This window comes from Ischnura elegans, chromosome 11 (genome assembly GCF_921293095.1).
Source record: "Ischnura elegans chromosome 11, ioIscEleg1.1, whole genome shotgun sequence".
NCBI lineage: Eukaryota > Metazoa > Arthropoda > Insecta > Odonata > Coenagrionidae > Ischnura > Ischnura elegans.
This window is the reverse complement of record NC_060256.1, coordinates 71,372,338-71,390,949: the sequence shown is the minus strand read 5'-3', so window position 1 is coordinate 71,390,949 and position 18,612 is coordinate 71,372,338. Positions and strand designations below refer to the sequence as shown.

At 37.1% G+C, this 18,612-nt stretch overlaps 2 protein-coding genes across 2 annotated transcripts; both read right to left on the bottom strand.

Moving 5' to 3' along the window:
* Positions 1–5,997: 5,997 nt before the first annotated feature.
* LOC124167771 lies at positions 5,998–11,375 on the bottom strand. The gene is made up of 4 exons (XM_046545786.1): positions 11,095–11,375; positions 8,807–8,914; positions 7,406–7,587; positions 5,998–6,326 (listed from the first exon to the last, which is right to left on the bottom strand). Exons 1-4 carry the CDS (start codon positions 11,165–11,167, stop codon positions 6,183–6,185), a joined length of 507 nt encoding a protein of 168 aa, XP_046401742.1. The 5' UTR covers positions 11,168–11,375; the 3' UTR covers positions 5,998–6,182.
* A 1,613-nt stretch (positions 11,376–12,988) lies between these two features.
* On the bottom strand, positions 12,989–17,944 carry LOC124167912 (NPC intracellular cholesterol transporter 2 homolog a-like). Its single transcript, XM_046545977.1, has 4 exons — positions 17,780–17,944; positions 17,460–17,567; positions 15,142–15,320; positions 12,989–13,284 (listed from the first exon to the last, which is right to left on the bottom strand). The coding sequence occupies exons 1-4, from the start codon at positions 17,847–17,849 to the stop codon at positions 13,198–13,200; spliced, it is 444 nt and encodes a 147-aa protein (XP_046401933.1). The 5' UTR covers positions 17,850–17,944; the 3' UTR covers positions 12,989–13,197.
* Positions 17,945–18,612: the final 668 nt, after the last annotated feature.

Below are 18,612 nucleotides of genomic sequence, written 5' to 3'. Positions count from 1 at the left end.
CACCCGCATTTTGATAAAAGTTATTTAAGAATGCGAGATATTGTTGCAAATGGACAAATGTATCAGTTTGTGCGCCGTTAACGTCAGGAATATTTACCGGTTTTTGTTTATTTTGTTTTTTTTTAATTATTTAAAAACCAATTTTAGGAAACAATAGCAATATTTAGGAAGTAAGATATGCCGTCGCATGTTTTCTGATAAATTCTGTGCATTTTGGTACCTCATTTGTAGAGTTTGGTTGCGTATAATTTGAGAAAAAGGTATCTAAACAGTAGAAATTATATAGAAGATCGCTGCTGATAAAAAGAACACTATCGGTTGGCGTTGAACAAAATCATTCAGAAAGGTTGCACAGATTTTTTTCTGTGGAACATGACTTTATGGAATAAAAAACACTTTTACGTAACCGGAATCCCTTTTAATCCGAACTTCATGTGTCTGCAGCGCTGGGCTTCTTCCAGGTACGGGAGTCATAAGTAGATGACGGTTAGAATTGTGTGCTATGTAAATAATTTCATCGTTTTGGGGCAAAATTATTGAAAAATACAAAAAAGAAACGTTTTCTTGCCTATATATGTTTTCAAGCACGAAAAAAGCTTAATATGAATGATGGATAGTAAAACTCCAACGATACTTCTTTAGTAGAATTATGAACGATAAAATTAGTGATGTACAAATTTAAAAAAATCCACTATTCTTTTTCTGAATCAAGCCATTATTTAAATGGAGTTGCAACGAATTTTATCCATTGGTTGAGGTGATAATGTAGGAATTAATTCATTTGGTGCTACTGTGAGCAGGAAAATATAAAATGGAACATTTTCTTCTGGTTATAATCCTGCGAGAATCGGGAATAGTCTTACTAGAAGTTTGTTCGGCATTTTAGCACGCCTTTATCAATCAATATAGATATTTGGATGTGGAAAATGAATCGTAATTATCCTCCCTCTAATTGATGCGTGAATAGAGGAACAATCTCTGGGGAGATGTCAACTAAATGGTCGGTACTGGAGATATATTTTTAAGTGCGGACATATTTATCGTGCTTGCATAATATTTTATCATGGATATATCGAATTTCGTCCACTTCACGCCTAAAACGATTTCATACGTTCAATTGGTCACTATCGATTCAAAATTGCAAAACTAAAATTACATGTTCGATAAGAATGAACTCCAGCCGGGAGTATACTCTTAGAGGTTCACGAATTTATTTTCAGCAGACTCGCAATCATAGGTCACAAGCCGGGGAAAAACTTAAATTGTAAATAATATTTTGTCCCCGAATTCTTACGCAAAAATTTATACACTCCCAGATTCGTTTTGGATGCCAGTTTTTCGTAATTAGTTTCGAGCGGCAGAGACAGCCCCTTAGGGGGATTTGACGCGATCCGATCGTAGCCACTGGTTGAATTTTAATCTGCTGCCGGAAAATGGAATGCATCCGCCGTCCATCTGCCCATCTCCCCATATCTCCTTACGCGAGCGATTCCCGCAAAAGTGCTTGCGGGAGGTTCCGAGTCCGCGGTGATTTTCCAGTCGGACGCCCCTAATCCCACGAGCCACTCGGTCGAGTCGAAGTGAAAAACTTATCCCCATAGATATCCCCAGGCCGTGAAATCAGTTGTCCGCATTGTGCCCACGTCCGCGAATTCGACGCGCTCAACGTATTGTGTCCATATCGCTCTGCGCCATCGACGCATTCTATACGGATTTTCCACTCCTGCATCATAGGCTGAGTTTAAAGATTTCTGTTGGGGACCAGCAATCCTACCGGGGGTTTAGGGGCTATGGAATAGCCTCCAGTGAAACGGGGAGATCCTCGGATACTTGCCCAGGAAAATGACGTTTTTAACTCATTTAAACTTTTGATGATTTTATTCTCATCAAACTTGAATACACAAGTTTCGCACTTTTTCCGGAAAAAATTACCATTTAAGTTGAGGGAGGCAGGCTCCTCTTACCCCCATAATACTGTGTCCATATAGGCCGTTTTACACGGTACACGGAATTGCGCAATCTGACGTACGTGCGAAGGCGCAATCAGAATTGCGTCGTGTAAAGCGGTGAATTGCTAGAACACATGCGAGAATGTGTGGATGCGAGAGGGAAAAATAGCCCCTGTTCTAATTTCGATCATGCATTCGCGCAATTTAACGCCATTTTAAAAATTAAATCAGCTCTGACCTGCGCAATTCCCTGTCCCGTGTAAAACGGCCTTAAGACTGCATCTACAACCGTGCTCGAAGACAAAATCAAAATTAGCTTATCAAGAAGTCGATTTCAGCATCCAATTTTCAATGAAAACCATCGCAAATGTTTTACCACTCCTTTCCTGGCTTCATTCGGTAGTAACTCAAGAGATGGCAAGGGAATGGCGGTGGTGTTCGGCGCTACTGACTTTTTATTTCACGAAACGTCGGAGCAGAATCCAATTTACCGTTCACTCTATACACCCGTTTGCCTCTATATCGCAGACTTCTTAATTTGATTTACGATCGTCGATGAATATAATTATTACGTCATATTTTGATTAATTCTCAAAAATGCGAATATACAACTCATTTCCTTTCTCTGTGGTATCTCCGTAGTATTTATTTCCTTTGCAGCATTTATTTTCGTTACGTACCTATCTAATTCTACGCCTTAGTCATTACGCAAAAAACGTGCAGGCTTTCAATATGCGAAAAGTGAACTTATCACAACAAGCTTATTATAATATATTTTCAAGACTTATGGGCGACTCAATTAACCTTACCTAGCACAACTATAGCGACTCAATCAAGCACAGCTGTTTACTACGAGGTTATCGACATAATATCATGCGAGCCACCTCTAGGCAGGGGGTGATCAATAAACACCATACAATTGGCGTAAAGAAAAGGCAAGCGAAAAATTATAAATGAATCGTATCCCGCTACGGGTATGAAGCGTGACGCTGAGAAAGGATTGATTCATAACAGAACAGTTTGAGTTCATGCATGGAGGAGAATTGAGATGGTGATGTGGATGAATAGGGAGAGGAACGAGGAAATTTCAGACATTTTGAGAGAGGAGAAGAAACAGCTTGAGGAAGTAATAGCAGGGGCAGAGGTTCAGGACTTAGCCCGATACATGGTAAATGAATGTTAAAAACAGTGGCAAAGGGAAGGAATTGGATAAAGGTGGAAGAAGAAGGAAGATAACAGATATAGTTGATAGAATGGGTTATAAGGACAATTGAAGGAAGAACTGCAATAGGGAATGGGAGTATGCAGGGGGTGACATTGGTGTATTGAAATATATACCTACAATTTTCCAGGATAATAATAATTATTTATTTCGATAAGGAAAATTTCCACTCCATCACGATTCAATCTTCGGATTTATTAATATTGGTGTGCTTCCTTTGTGAGCCTGCTGAAATGATAAATCATCCATTATAGGATACATTTCTTCCAAATTACAGCAAGTAGAATATAATTTTGTTTGCCAATTTCTGCTCATTGTGTCCGGTAAAGCCCGTTACGTCTGATAAGTCTGAATTTCTTTTTACTCAAAATTCACGTGGGAGTTTTACACTTTCAAATCTTTTCCGCGCCTCACTGTTAGTTATGCGACTCATTCACTTTAATTTCACTATCTTTCTGAAACAAAACTCTTGAAACTTTTTTTTTGTATTAATACCTGTACCAACCGCATAGGCACCTCACCTTCTTAGTCGAAACAATAAGGGTGAATATTTTTAAAAAAAATTTCTATTAAATGTGTTCTCTGAAATCAAGATGGCGTTCGAGAGATAAATAGTGTTTGATTTGAAATGAATGTCATAAAAAAAGTTTAAGATATTATAATAATATAGAGCGATACGATTCATTTCAATAGGGTGGTTTCCTATTATTTTTTTATTGCCTAAATCGAAAGATTATTACTCCTGGAGTACGTATTTCACGCTTTTAGATTTTTAAATGACAATATCTATTTTTCGCGATTGAATGAAAAGTGAAGAATTTCAAGCGCGAGAAAACACGACGCGTAAGTATGAATGCCGGGAAATCTCTCCGTGAGACGTATTTCTTGTTCCCGCTGCCGCCCTGTGAGGTGACCTTGAGGCGAGGGTTAGCGCTGATACGACGCAGGCTGCTAGCGGGTAGCGAGTGCTCAGCTAGGTGGTAACGCTTGGCTTAAATAAGGATTATTAATACCTTATCACACGAGGAAAACTTTCCGACCTTAGCCAGTTTTAATAAGTGATTATTAATACATGTTTCCCTGAGCTCTGCGCCTCATGCATGCATTGGTAACCTCAAACGATGTATAACTCCTATCTTCTCGTATAGAAACTAGGACCCTGTGACATCGCGTGGAGTGGCATCGCATGGGCTCCAATCTGGCCCTTTTCAAATGAGGATAAAAATGGACCATTGCCATTCGTCTAAACCGGTATTTCTAAAACGAAATAATCTATATATTATGAATACACTAATGGTGGGTATCGAATCGCAATCAATGCCTTTCGTTTTCTTTGATGAAGAAAACTACCCTATTCTTCGGTTGCATTTTCCGTGCGCTTTTACTCAATGCTGCCTTCAAAGATCCTGTTCATACACGTCTTTTTTTATACTACTATTCCCTTCCTGTCATGCATACAAATGCTTCTCTTTACAAACCTTCCCATAAATTACCCTCATAGTAAACAGCGGTGCTTGATTAAGTCGCTCAAGTTGCACCAGGTAAGGTTAATTGAGCCGTCGTAAAGCGTTGAAAATATATTAAAATGTTCCGAATAACTGGAGGATTTTATCTATTTATTATGCTAAATTCGAATACATCATGTTTTTTATAGTAGGCTGGTGCAGAATGACACTCTTTGTACTTCAGATTTCAGACGGTTAATGACCACCTTTTAGGCATCATTCGAAATTTCAACTCAATAAAAAGTGCAAATCTATGAATATCTGACTAATGTGGGGATATTTTTTAGAGGTGTTACCAGACTGCTTCCAGTGTCTTTCAAGTGCTTGTCCCGCTGGCAACCTTCAAGACGTGTTAACTCTTTCAGTGACTTAGAAGGCGTTCCAATGTATTCTCATGTTCATTATCAAGATTGCTATCGTGATTTCTCAGATTGTATCTGTTTACGATTCATTGCTCAAAATGAAGATGCTATGTGACAACAAGCATGCGTTCGTTCTTTGTTCCGTGACATTTCAGTAAATCGGCTTGTTAGCCATATCTGGTTACAACCCACAGGAGCACATATTGAGTAAAAACACTTACATGGACAAGGAATAAAAATGCGAAAATTGAGGAAGGTCAGGCTTTGTACATGAGAATGAGAAACGGGATTTTTCGCAAAGCGCGGGAAGCTAGAGAAGTGTGGAAGGTGTGCAAAAATAACCTCGCCAAAGAGAAAGTGGAAGCGGCCTTTATAATAGTGAGGATCCATTTCAGTCAGCGGAATGGAAGATGTCATACCGTAACGGATAAGGATGGAAATATTTAGATTAAAAACCTAGGCAAATTGAAGGGATGTAAAGAATACCTACAAGCGTTATACAACGGAAGCAAACTCATCGAAAACTATCGAAGAGGAAAGTGAAGTAGCACAGGATGACAAGGGAGCCAACATCATAAGATCAATGTTGGACTCTGCAATATTACTATTGAATTTGGCTAGAAAATCTTTATGAACTATATTTATCTATTTCTGGTACCAGTGCCTGGCTGATTGAATCTATGTTTGCTGAATTGACTCGTACCTCCATTGTGATCGATCCAGTCAATAAAATGTGAATTATCATTGCGTTATGCAATAATTAGTTGTTCAATTTCGCTGACTCCCATTTTTAAATAAGTCAGGAGTACTAATTATACGGACTCCTTCTTGCATTATTCGGAAAATCAATATGTATGGGATATCTTTTTACCATGTCATTGCGAAATATCATTAATGCTGGAAATATATTTTTATCTTCTAATTTTATTGAGAGGATTTGGAAAATAGACGGCTATCGATTAACTCTAGCCTGATTTTTTTTATTTAAATGGTAATTTTACAAAATATATTTATTTTATAATTCATCGACTTCAAAGAAACGGTCATTTTGGTTGCAAACTTCGCTAAAATATTGAATTTTTGTCAATATTTTCCGTCATATTTATTTTGATGCATTTAAATTAATGAGAGTAGATCGTTGAATTCATGGGTCAGGGGTCGATTGATCCTGTTCTGTGGTAGCCGTCACCTCGGTCTCAGGAGCAGTTACGACCGTTCCGTTGAACTTGCAGCAGGAGAGGGTATTTCCTTTTTCATTCTTCACGACCATCTTGAATGAGACAATTTCCTGAAACAGAAATAAATTAGCATTGATTAGCGTTACTCTTGCGGTACAACGTTGGAGTAATATCTTATAATAAGCGGCTAAAACAGTGGACATGTTTTACGCTTGTAAATAATTAAAATAGCTCTGTTCTTGACCCCTGGATTTCGTATCTTTGTAGTTGAGCAAAAAAAAAACAGTTTGGCCTTAGTCGTCAGTAGGTATTCGAAATTTTCGTTGAAGCAATTCTAGCTGAGCAAATTAAGTTCTTTTGGAAAATAAGGCGATATTTAACGGGAGTAGGGAGATATAATTGAAGACGCTGGTCATGCTTTAGTATAAAAAAGATAACAATCGTAGCAGAACATTGGTCCGAGGAAAATAAAATATTTCGCTCTAAAACTAGTACCTATTTATGAAAAGTTAATTAACTTTTTATTAATCATTAAAATTTAACAATTATCGTAAAATAAATTAACCAATTTAATCACTATTAGATATCTTAAGCAATGCCATAGATTTATAGTGAGTCAAAATATGGCTTCATGGCTACCTCAATCGAGTGGGGAGAAATTAGGATTTTTTTTATTTAAAGCCAGTTTTTTTTTAGGAAAAAGGGTGAAAAAATTAAAATGCGGATTTATTTCATTCTTTTTTCGCAAAACGGTCTCAGGATATTTAGCTTGATGTTAACGAAGAGCTACTGATCAAATTCCGACACTCTAAGGCTACTTGCTAATGCCAACCATAAGATGATACAGCCTACTATTTTAACTGAAGGTGGTTGAAAGTCCCAGTTAGCTTCTGTACTAGATCAGCCCTTATGCTAACCGGAGCTCTCAGTCACCACCAGGTTAAGTGGAAGGCTGAATCATCTTATGGTTAGCGCTACCCAGACAATATAAAACCATTTTAAGTATCAATGGTATGTTGAATTGGTATGGAATGACCCAGGTATAGTTTTTGCCATCTTTTCATCCTATTTTGCTACGAAAATATATTTTGATGGTTGGACCATGCGGAGATTACTTATAATATTGATCTATAATTCGTTTCCCTATCAGACACGCGTAAACCTTATTATATTACTCTTCTTAGCATACCTCTTCTGGAATATGTACATCGAGTGTGAACATGAAATAGAAGTTGGCGATGTCATCGATTTCAAATTGGCACCCCTCCCGCTCAAGTCCTTCGCATCTGTGAACTCCGGGGACTGGTAACGTCAGCAGAGAGCCATTGTGGTCCATTGTTAGTTCTCCGTCAAGGTCCTTCGACACCTCCTCTGAAAGTAAACAAGGAGCAATTTTGACTTTACTCCAATTTTCCGGAGAAATCAAGCGATACAAAAAAAAGTCATTTTGTCCTTCACCGTTCACAGTCCAATGTTTTCATTTGGGAACAGATTTATAAAAATTCATGGAAACTCGGTTTCTTATCTGTGATAAATTTTATAGGTTTTGTTACGTAAATAAAGTATGGAAGTATTTTTTTAAAGTGAATCGCATGACGTGTGCGTACATTGGTTGTTAATTATGCCATTTCAAAATTGGTTATTTTCATCGCCTCTGTAGTTTATTCGATATTTATCCTACACTCGCTCTACAGTGACAAATGCTCATTTATTCAAAAGATAAGTACACAATATGTTGTTAAACTTAGTTTTTTGGTCAAGGGTACATTTATTTTTTCAAGAAATGGCAAACTTTTGTAGCGTGTTCCCCATTTGGGACCATGCTGGAAAAAGCCTTTGAAAATTTTTGTTCCGTTTTTTTTTCATAACATCTCTTAATTAGGTGTTAAATAAATAGGATATGCAAAAAAATAATAAAAATAAGTTGGTTAATTACTTAGGTCTTTAAAGGGTCAATAGATATTCAGGCTATATTTTGGTGACCATGCCTTAAGAATTCCTTCAAATATTTGTTGAATTGTTACTGTGAAATTGTTCTGGATCCGTCGAAAGAAAAAAACTGAAACAATAATTTAGACAATTAAATGAAATATTTCCTGAAAGAATTGGTGACATGTGTAGTTCTTTTTTAATGAATGAGATATGAATACAGTGCTAGCTCACGTCTGAAAGACAATAGTTTTAAAATTATAATTACTGGCATTACATTTTTGCATTGTGGGTAAAAGTTTCTGTTTTCCTTTCATTTTTTTTCCTCTATGCTTTCCGGTTTCATCTTATAAACAGCGCCTTAACTGTTCCTTATATTCTCAGTCGTAATTTCTTTCATTCTTTCCGAATATAATTTTTTTGAGATTTTACATTTGGATATATTTCCTGTCTAGTATCAAGGAAATTAATCGTAATGTTGCCTGTTTGTATGGTTCACGACAAGCAAATCTCTGGATATTGAATTCAAAATTTCTAGGAGCCATTCACGGGCGAGGCCTTTGGATATCCTGAAAGTAAATTAACCTTAACTCGTGGTGGCTCTGAGAAAGGCGCAGGCCCCTCTAATCTGAATGTGTCACACAACTCCGAAACCACTCACCGACAGTGATATTCACAGAGCCGTGGACTGGAGACCCGGCGGTAAACTTGCACGGCTGTTCCAGACATTTCGAGATGACTAGCGAATTTGGTAGACTGCCTTCATCATCTGTGGAAAAGAAAATAGTTAGATGAGCATTACATCGTTTGTCCGCCTCAATGGCAGTATTTATAAATAACTTAAATTAATTTTTTTACATTTTAAATTAATTTGAAAGATTACACACATAAGCAACAAAATAAGATGACTTCGCCTCTTTATTTCTTTAAAAATTTATCCATCGTATAACTTAGGAGAAAAAAATTTAGATAAAATTTGACGCCACGGTCTCGTCATATCCATTGCTTTCTTAAAACTCGCGGGAGCTTGACTGAACTATGTCCTTATCCAATTAGAAAACCTTGTCGTTTTATGTCTTACATGAGAAAAACTTTTAAAAAGTCTTATATTTAATTAGCGAGGTTATTTTTGAGTTTGGAACGTCAACGCCCCAAGAAAACGAGGCTCGTGGAATAGTCGTAGGCCAGTAATGAAGAGAACGTGGTAGGTGACGGTAGGGCATACCCGCGACTTGACTTCTAGCTTATGTATTCACGCAGTCAGAGTAGAGGAGCATGTTCCTTTCTCTGACCAAGGCATTCCTCGAAATTAATTTAGCTGAGTCGAGATCATGTTACTTGAAACTTTTCTTTTTAGAAATAACCTTCATGTACGGTTTCAGAAACGTTAAAGCGTATGATCATATAACAATCATCCGGAAAACTTCCATTTTCCCGCTAAATTTTTTGTCTCCATTGTTTAAGGTAGGTCCACTATCTATCTTTATCGGCGTTGAAGTGAATAACAAGTTGCCACCTGCGCTTATCTTTTTTATCTTCGATTCAATCAAAATCATTGAAAGGAGTAATCTCTGGCTTAGTTAGGCCATGATATCTAGGGTTGGTTCTATCTACTCATTACATCAAATTATTTCCCTGTTTCTTTGCCAATACTTCAATGGCTTTCGAATTAAGACCGCTCGTTGATACTACAGTACGCTCATCCCGATTGTATAATATTCACTATTAGAACCCTCTACGTAGCCAATTATTATTTACATGTCCATAAACAAGGAATAAGGAATAGAATAAATTAAGTCATTACCTATGAGTTTGCAAATTAATCAAATGGTAACTTCGGAAGAATTTCTATTCATCAAAGCTTGAAATTCCATTAAAACGGGAATATAGTTTTGAAGTCACCCCATGCCTTCTCAAGAATATTATCAATGCTTGAAAATATATTTATTTAAAAGAAATTATGACCGATTCATATATTATATAAAGTCGACAAAGTTCCCTTTTCATTGTAGATCTACAATCGAATTGAAATCGATCTCTCTTCCTCGGAGAAAATGCAAATATTTCTTTTTCGCCGTGTAAAATATTTTATTTTGCTTTGTTCCATATCTCTTTCTCTTGTTAGTCGCTCTCCTACCAAATCCAGTAATTTATAATCTCTGCATTCCGGAAAGCCTAAATTTCCCTCAGAAATTGAGAGCCTGAGAATGATAAAAATTATTTTTCATTATCATCCAAAATGTTTAAGTTGGTCCTTTCTGTCGGAACCTTAAGAACCTTATGTTTTAATATTGGAAGAACGACCACTTAGTTGCATTCGTTATTTTCTTACCATCACCTCTCCATTTAAGTGGTTACAATATTTTATGCATCTTAGCTACCCAGTAATGGGTTTCGCCATATTTATATACGAATACTGAGGATATTTGTGAGGTAATGGTAAAATTAAAACTGTAGTAGTCCCATTTTTCGCGCAGCAGCGCATATGAATTGGCGCTAATTTGATGACTGCTTATTTGTAGAGTACCTTTAATTGAACTCAATTAGAATCATTTATTTTTATGAAACACTAAAGCACTCTAAAATTACTTTTCACTGTGATTTTAAGCGAGGAACAGCAGGTTTAAAAATATTTCTTGTTGTAAAAAATTTATATTAGTTATTTTCTTCATTCATCTCGAAATCGGGAAAACATTACTTAATGTAGGATTTAATACCATCACGGCAAACTGATCCAAAGGGACTTCATAATTACAAAATTTAATTTTTTATCTTGAGAAAATGGTAAAATAGATTCCTAAAAACGACTTAATTGCTCACGCAAAGGACTTTTGAAGTGGAAAGTATATCTTCTGTTTTCTAGAAGAAAATTATGGAAAAGTATCTTTCGCACGAAAATCTGATACGTAAAATCAAAATTATAACATTAAGGTCGCAAAAAAAACTCACCGCAAGGGCTGATATCCAAGGAATTCGCGCATCCTGCGAAGAGGAGGAATATTAAGGAGAAAACTAAAAACATGACTCGAATTTCGACTGCGGTGGTCACACTTCAAAGTCACACACAGCCTCTCCTCTGTTTCTGCTTTGCCAAAACTCTGAATTCCCTTATTGGTCAACCTTTATACGTTGAATTTCGGGGGATATTTCGTCTGCCAGTGTGCGTAATGGGGTAACGTGACGGGATATATGACTCCTCGTTTCGAGAATTCACTCAAACGGGCGGCGAGGGTGATTAGGGCCGCGGAAGTGACAAATCGGCGGTTGGCATAGCGACCAGCGGAAGGAGATAATTGGGGCCGAGACGGATCTTTCCGCCCCTTTTAATTCTCATAATTCTCATTGCTCATCCAAATGAATAATAAGCATATCAAACCTTTCTTCTCTCTTTCTCTTTTGTCTTAAAAGGCTGCATTTTATCTTTAATGGTACGTTTTCTATAACCCAGTGCAGAGTTCAGACAAACCTAATTCATTGACTTGCCGATTAACGGAAGTTTCGGGAGGAAATTTCGGATGCCTCAAGTATAGAAACTTACTTCATTGACGGTGAACACACCACTACGACTTTATTTGAGGGAACCGACATTCAATTCTATCAATTGCTATACATAGATGATTAAACAAACGACGCAAAATACCTGGTGATGCATAGTTTACCATTTGATATCAATTAAAGCTTTCACACTAACTCTAATTCAGTAACCTTCATTATGTTGAGGACCCAGCAAGAGCAACTCCAATAACAGGGCGAGGCAATTAAAGTACCTCGGATAGGTTTTTACGGTATTCTTCCATAATATGTATGCAATAAATAGATGATTTATAAACAGTACTGACACAATAAATGTCTAATGATTCTTGATACTCTTTTATTTGCTTGATGCACACAATTGCATTCAATTAATTTCACCCTAAGTTGAACCAACGGAAGGAGATAATAGGGGTCGGAACGGATCTTTCCGTCCCTTTTTACTCTCTGAATTCCTATTCCTCATCCAAATGAGTGACAACCATATCAGATCTTTTTCCTCTTTTTTTCTTTCCTTTTGCCTTCAAACGCTTTATTCTATCTTTAACGCTACATTTCCTGTATCCCCGTGCGGAATTAGAAATGAAACAAACCTAATTCAGTTACCTTCACATGTTGTGGAACCATCAAGAGTGATTGTGATAACAGTGGAGCAAAAATTAAAGCCATCCAGATAGGTTTTTACCATATTCTTCCACATTAAGTGTACAATATATATAAGGTGGAGAAAAATTACGTCACGAAATTTTAACCCAGTATAGATAATACTAGAAGAAACCAAAATTGTTAACGATGTTACGGTTAAAAAAATCACCATTTTTAAACTACAGAAACTTTGCATCAAGCGCTCCGATTGTCCGTGAGTTCGCCCTGTTGTCGGATTCTCTGGACAACTCATAACCTCTAATGCTTTGCCTGTCAGAGAATGCAATTAACCCAATGCGGATTACTAGCCCAGTGGTAGCGCAGCTTCAGGTCGCGGCCAATCGGAGCGCTTGGCAGAAAGTTTCCATAGTTCAAAAATGGTTTGTTTTCGACCAAAAAATCATTGGTGATTTTGGTAACCACTTGTATCAGCTGTCTTGGGTTAAAATTTTGTGGCACAATTTTTCATCGCCCTGTATACATAATTTAGCCACACTACTGCCACAATAAGTGCCCATTGCATTCGCTCTTTACTTGCTGATTGCACACAATTGCATTCAATTAATTTCACCCACAGTTGAATTACTTTCAATGAACGAGTCAGCCAAATTGGTTGTAGACTTTCAATCATAGGCCGACAGGAAATTCAGATGAAATGATAATGAAATTTATGATAAACTTTTTTATTGTTCTAAATGTGCATCTTTGAACAGGAATATTAGTTGAAATAAATAAGTCAGTTACACGAAAGAGAATCCAAAGAGAAATCCATGTCCGTTAATAAGAGTTTGCGTGCTCGCATGCTTAGCATGAAGCATCGCAAAAATAAATTATTCTTCCACATAAAGAGAGGCATTTATTAATGTTATCGATTGATTAGGCGACCACTTCCCCATCGATCGCGAAGCATGAGATGGGATCTCCATTTTCGTTCTTAAGAGTCACTTCAACGTTGATGGTGATCTGCAAGAAAAGAGAAGTCATGGTAAAATTCAAAGGTATTTTTTTAAATCCAATTCAAGAAATATCTTTGATGAATCGGAGACCCTTTTAAGATTCACGATAAAAATTTTTCCTTGATATTCTAGCAAATTCATATTTCCATTGAGGAATTTAATCATATTGTATCCGTAAATGATAGAATAAAATCGTTTCTGAATGTTAACTGCTCTCTTCAAGACGTTTTGGAATTTATTTCCGCTGCGTTTTAATTATGCTTTGAAGATGACGCCCATAAATTTACATAGGATTGAATAAATTTGACTTCTCCCCAGGTTATTCAATAGGGTAGTTTCCTTCATCAAAGAAAACGAAAGGCATTTATTGCGATTCGTTACCCACCATTAGTGTATTCATAATATACAAATTATTTTGTTTTAGAAGTACCGGTTTAGACGAATGGCAATGGTCCATTTTTATCCTCATTTGAAAAGGGCCAGATTGGCGCCCATGCGATGCCACTCCACGTGACGTCACAGGGACCTAGTTTCTATACGAGAAGATAGGAGTTATACGTCGTCTGAGGTTACCATTGCATGCATGAGGCGCAGAGCTCAGGGAAACATGTCTTAACAATCACTTATTAAAACTGGCTAAGGTCGGAAAGTTTTCCTCGTTTGATAAGTTATTAATAATCCTTATTTAAGCCAAGCGCTACCATCCAGCAGGGTACTAGGCTAGCCGCTAGCAGCCTGCGTCGTATCAGAGCTAAGCCTCGCCTCAAGGTCACCTCGCAGGGCGGGAGGGGGAACCAGAAATACGTCACGCGGAGAGACTCCCGACATTCAGCGTCGCGTTTTCGCGCGCTTGAAAATTTTCACTTTTCATTTAATCGCGAAAAATAGATATCGTCATTTAAAAATCTAAAAGCGTGAAATACGTACTCCAGGAGTAATAATCTTTCGATTTAGGCAATAAAATAATAAACCACCCTATTTTTTGCTATCAGCGATTAAATTCATAGTAAATAATTTCTTCCTTCCAAAGGACCTTAAAAATTAACACTTTAACGCATGTGACTTCCAAAAGAATACACTTGACTCTAGTACAACCACTGTGATTTATTTTTGGATAAATTTCAATCAACTCGCTAATAGGTATTTATCCCGGCTTATTTTGTCTTCCGCGAAAGTGTTCGTTATGTGCTCTTCTTAAAGTCCATTAAAGCTAGAAAAATAATGGTAGTGCAGTACAACATGAGTAACTCCCATCTGACTACAGGGTATACTTCAATCATCAACTGTTACAGATTATCTGCAAAATGATATTTGATATTGAATTTCATACATTTTTATGGCTAAGTTTTGAAATTGTCCGCTCGATTAAGACTCTCTGCGCAAAATTGCTTTATTCAAATACTAGCGTGGTTTTTTAATGTGTGAATTTTCAAATTTTTCATTTAAAAATGTGCTAATGTCTTGCACATAATCAATTTGGTAGTTGTTACATAATAAGTATTTGCAACTATGAAAAAACTATTCAGGAAAAATGCTAAAATTATCTTTCAATCTTTTTACAATAACTTATAAAATAGTCTTGCAGTTTTGATTAACTTTACCTACTTTAATTGATGTTATAATTTTAAGTTTTACTCGGTGGAATTATTTCTTTCTTAAAAAATTAATCAATTTTTTTTGTCTCGCGAGAAAAAACGAAAAAAATACCTTCGAACTATCTTATCGCAATTTGGGTTTCACCTTGTAATGTGCTGCACATAACGTATACTCCAGCTCTTAGACTTATGTGGTTCATTAAAAACTAGGAACTCTTTGGTCTTTGGGGTCCAGCAGGACAATGTGGTGACAAGAATAGATACTTTACCTCTGGGTAGGAATCGAGGACGGGAATTTGGATGTCGTAGGTGGCGCTATCTCCTGATGAAAGTGGGCACTTTCCGGCGCTCAAGTGGGTGCATGCATCATCATAGCCAATGGGGTAGTTCACCCAGAAGCCGAGGGCCTTCACGCGGACTTGGGGTTCCAGCTTGGATGCAGCTCCATCTGTAACCGAAGAAACGAAACACTCAATACTGCTGAATACTGCTACTCGGAATGGACAGGTGGAACACATATCGTCTTTTAAGGCATGGTTACAAGACTACATTTTTAGTACTGTTATCATTATGTTGGCTTTTTTGTGTATTACGGAGTCTCAATCATTTAATTTCATGTTAGTAAGTTTGATATTAAAATAAAGAGAATATTTCGTTCAGTAATTGTTATATCTTGTTTTTAATCTCAATCATGAGAAGAGCGTTTGCCTGTCAAGCCCTTGGGCCCCTCCAGAAAAAATCCTGGATCCACCCCTGACTCGGTACATTAACACTCGGTACAAGATAATGTCTGGGTAAACTTTTCTCGGGATTCCCAAGGGGTTAAACTATTCATATTAGCCAATGTTTCGAGCTCCGACTCGGAGCTCATCCTCAGGGCTGCTGAATGTTGTTGTCGAAACATTTGCTAATAACGATAATGTAACCCGGTGGGAATCCCGAGGAGAGTTTACCCACACTACTCACTGGGAAAGCATCAAATCATATTTCACTAGTTAATGTCTGTTTGCACGAACGATTTTTGTGGACCGGAAAGAAACATGTACGAATGTATGAACCAAGTAGGAAAAGGTTCCATGCTCAGTTTATGCATTCGCACAAGTTGGGTGGTTTAGTTACAAGGTGCATTTTCGTGTTCATTCACGCCATCATACATTTAGCCACACCTAACTCTTACGGGTTGATGTACCGTGTAACGTAGGCCTTTAGATGGCAAGCGATCGTTTTTGTTGATTGGAATATAAATTATATTGGAATAGAAACAACGGAGCTTTAATTTTCATTTTATGAATCGCTCTTCCCGCATCAGTTATATAGTTTTAAAAATTCACTCGCCTGGAACTCGAAACTTTAAACTCTTGGGGAGGTTGCCAAGAAAAGTTGTTAGTGACAATTTTATGGAGTAAGATTTATTTTTTTTAGACCGATGGTGATATTTTTGGTGTCTTTTCTGTCCATATAAGTTGTCATCGCAAGTCGAGGAAGCCATTGTTAGAGCTGGACGTTGTACCTACCGTACCGTTTCTCTGTAAGTGCAAACATTTCGAATCTTTGAGATTACAATTATTCCTTTGAGAAAAAATTCAATTCGTGGATTGGTCATGAGAGTCATATTTCCTTGTTTCTAATTCCTGTTCGGGATAATTTTCTCCTAGCGAAATTTGTAGCTCATCGTTGCTTGTAGCATTGCATCATAGTTCACATGAAATATTGTGGCTCTTGCAGTACATCGGATATTGCCATATCGACTAGCTATTTTCTTAGAATGATAAATTTTCGATGTGTATTCAGGTGCTAAAAGACCAACTGACGTCTTCTAGGTAAAAAGTTAAATCATGTTTCAACGTTCTACGTCAGGTTAACTATGGGTACTAGGAAGGGTTATCCTTTTACCTGTCCAAGAAAGTACTCACTTAGTACTACTTATGTTTATGAATACGGTGGCCTGCAGAAATGCCAATGATGTTAGTATATATTGAAAATTATTATTTTGTACGTTTCACTGTGCATAAAAAGTTGGCACAGAGAAGTCGAGTAGGCATTTTTTTATCGACTAATCCAATACCATTTTGTTGCGTGGATTTTCAGTTTTTCGCTGATTAATGCAAACTGATCGCTATAAGTGTCAATGCATTAACGTGTAGCACAAAAGACTAAGGTTAGTCATTCAACTTTACCAAAGCAGCTGACTGATTTTTAAGTGTTTATCGTGTTGGAAAATAAAAAAACTCTCTAGTTCTTATAATGGTGATGATTTATCAAAAGAAACTCTGTTCAAATCTATACATCATCCAGCTACTGTGTTGACTGTCCCATCATGACTGAAGGAGATTTTGCAGGTTCTATTTAAACGAGTAAAATCTCTTCCATTCATCCGGGTACTAATTATTGTTAGTTTAAGAATTTGAATTTAACTAAATTTTGAACATATTACTCCTGTTGGGATAGTCATCTCCGATCAGTTATATTTTAAGAAATATACCTTGCTCTTCCGATGAGAAGCCAACGATCGATAACAACAAGTGGTCTACGTTCATTTCATGTTATTTTTTTCTTCTTGTAGGCTCAAATCATTGCGGAGGCTTACCTGTTTTGAAGTCCATCTGCGCGATGATGTCCTTTCCCCTTTTAAACTGGCATGGCAGCTGATCACAGTCGTTGACCCTCAGGTCGGTCGCAGGGGTAACGCCTGAATCTGCAGGTGAATATAACATACTAATGTAGCGGGTATTTATTTTGTAGGGTCCTTATTCATACAGATTCTCCAAAGCGCACATTAAGATTGGCACACATTGAATTTTCTTAAGCAGGTGATAAACACATCTTGGATTTCTAACGAACTAAGTTTAAGACAAAATATTCTCTTACTTTAATAAGTATCAGTTATAATAGGACTAAACAGCTTACCGCATTCATAGAATTCCGTGGCGTACGCTACTGCCAAGACAAGGAAAAGAGCAAGAGTTTGACGGAACATTTTTGTTCTTGTGAGTGCCGATTGAGTTGGTGAGACAGATGAATCTCTTCCTTCGACTGCTTCCACTGAATGGACCAGAAAGCTAATGAACGATGTATTGACCACCGGTCTTTTATATAAGTCTTGCACGTGTGATGTCGGCGATCTATTGATAAGGCCACGCGGCGATTAAAGTTTTCAGCGATTCCGGATATCGTGACTACCTTCAAGTATTGTATTGAAACCTGGACACCTGTGGCTTATCCACTTTGCTTATTTAGCTACTGATAATTCGCGGTGTATAAATTTTTTTTGCGTTCACATCCCTGGATCGATATTGATTCAATGAGGAAAACGCCTTCACCCGCGTATTTAACGTAACATGTCACTTATTTCATCAATACCCTATACAACAGGTGTGAAGCATTATTCTTTTGAAAATTTCCAATGAATAAACAGGTGTTTCCTCTCCTCGGTATCCAGGCACCATCGCTGATAAATGGCGAATGGTCGTCTTATTTTCCCAAAGATCGATATCATTCACTAAAGATAAAAACTTAATATAAATTTTCGGCGAGAGTTCAGTTGACACTTGGTAATACCCACTAATTGATTTCATCACGAAGTGCAGTCATCAGATAACTCTTTCAGGTTTGGAAAATTAGAAGGAAAATAACGGGAAACGAATTAATAATTGGACCCAGGTACTAGATTTTTCATGCAGTGCTGAGTCGTTCATCCTGTGTTTTATACATTGAACTTGAATTTAACCTCATTTGAATTT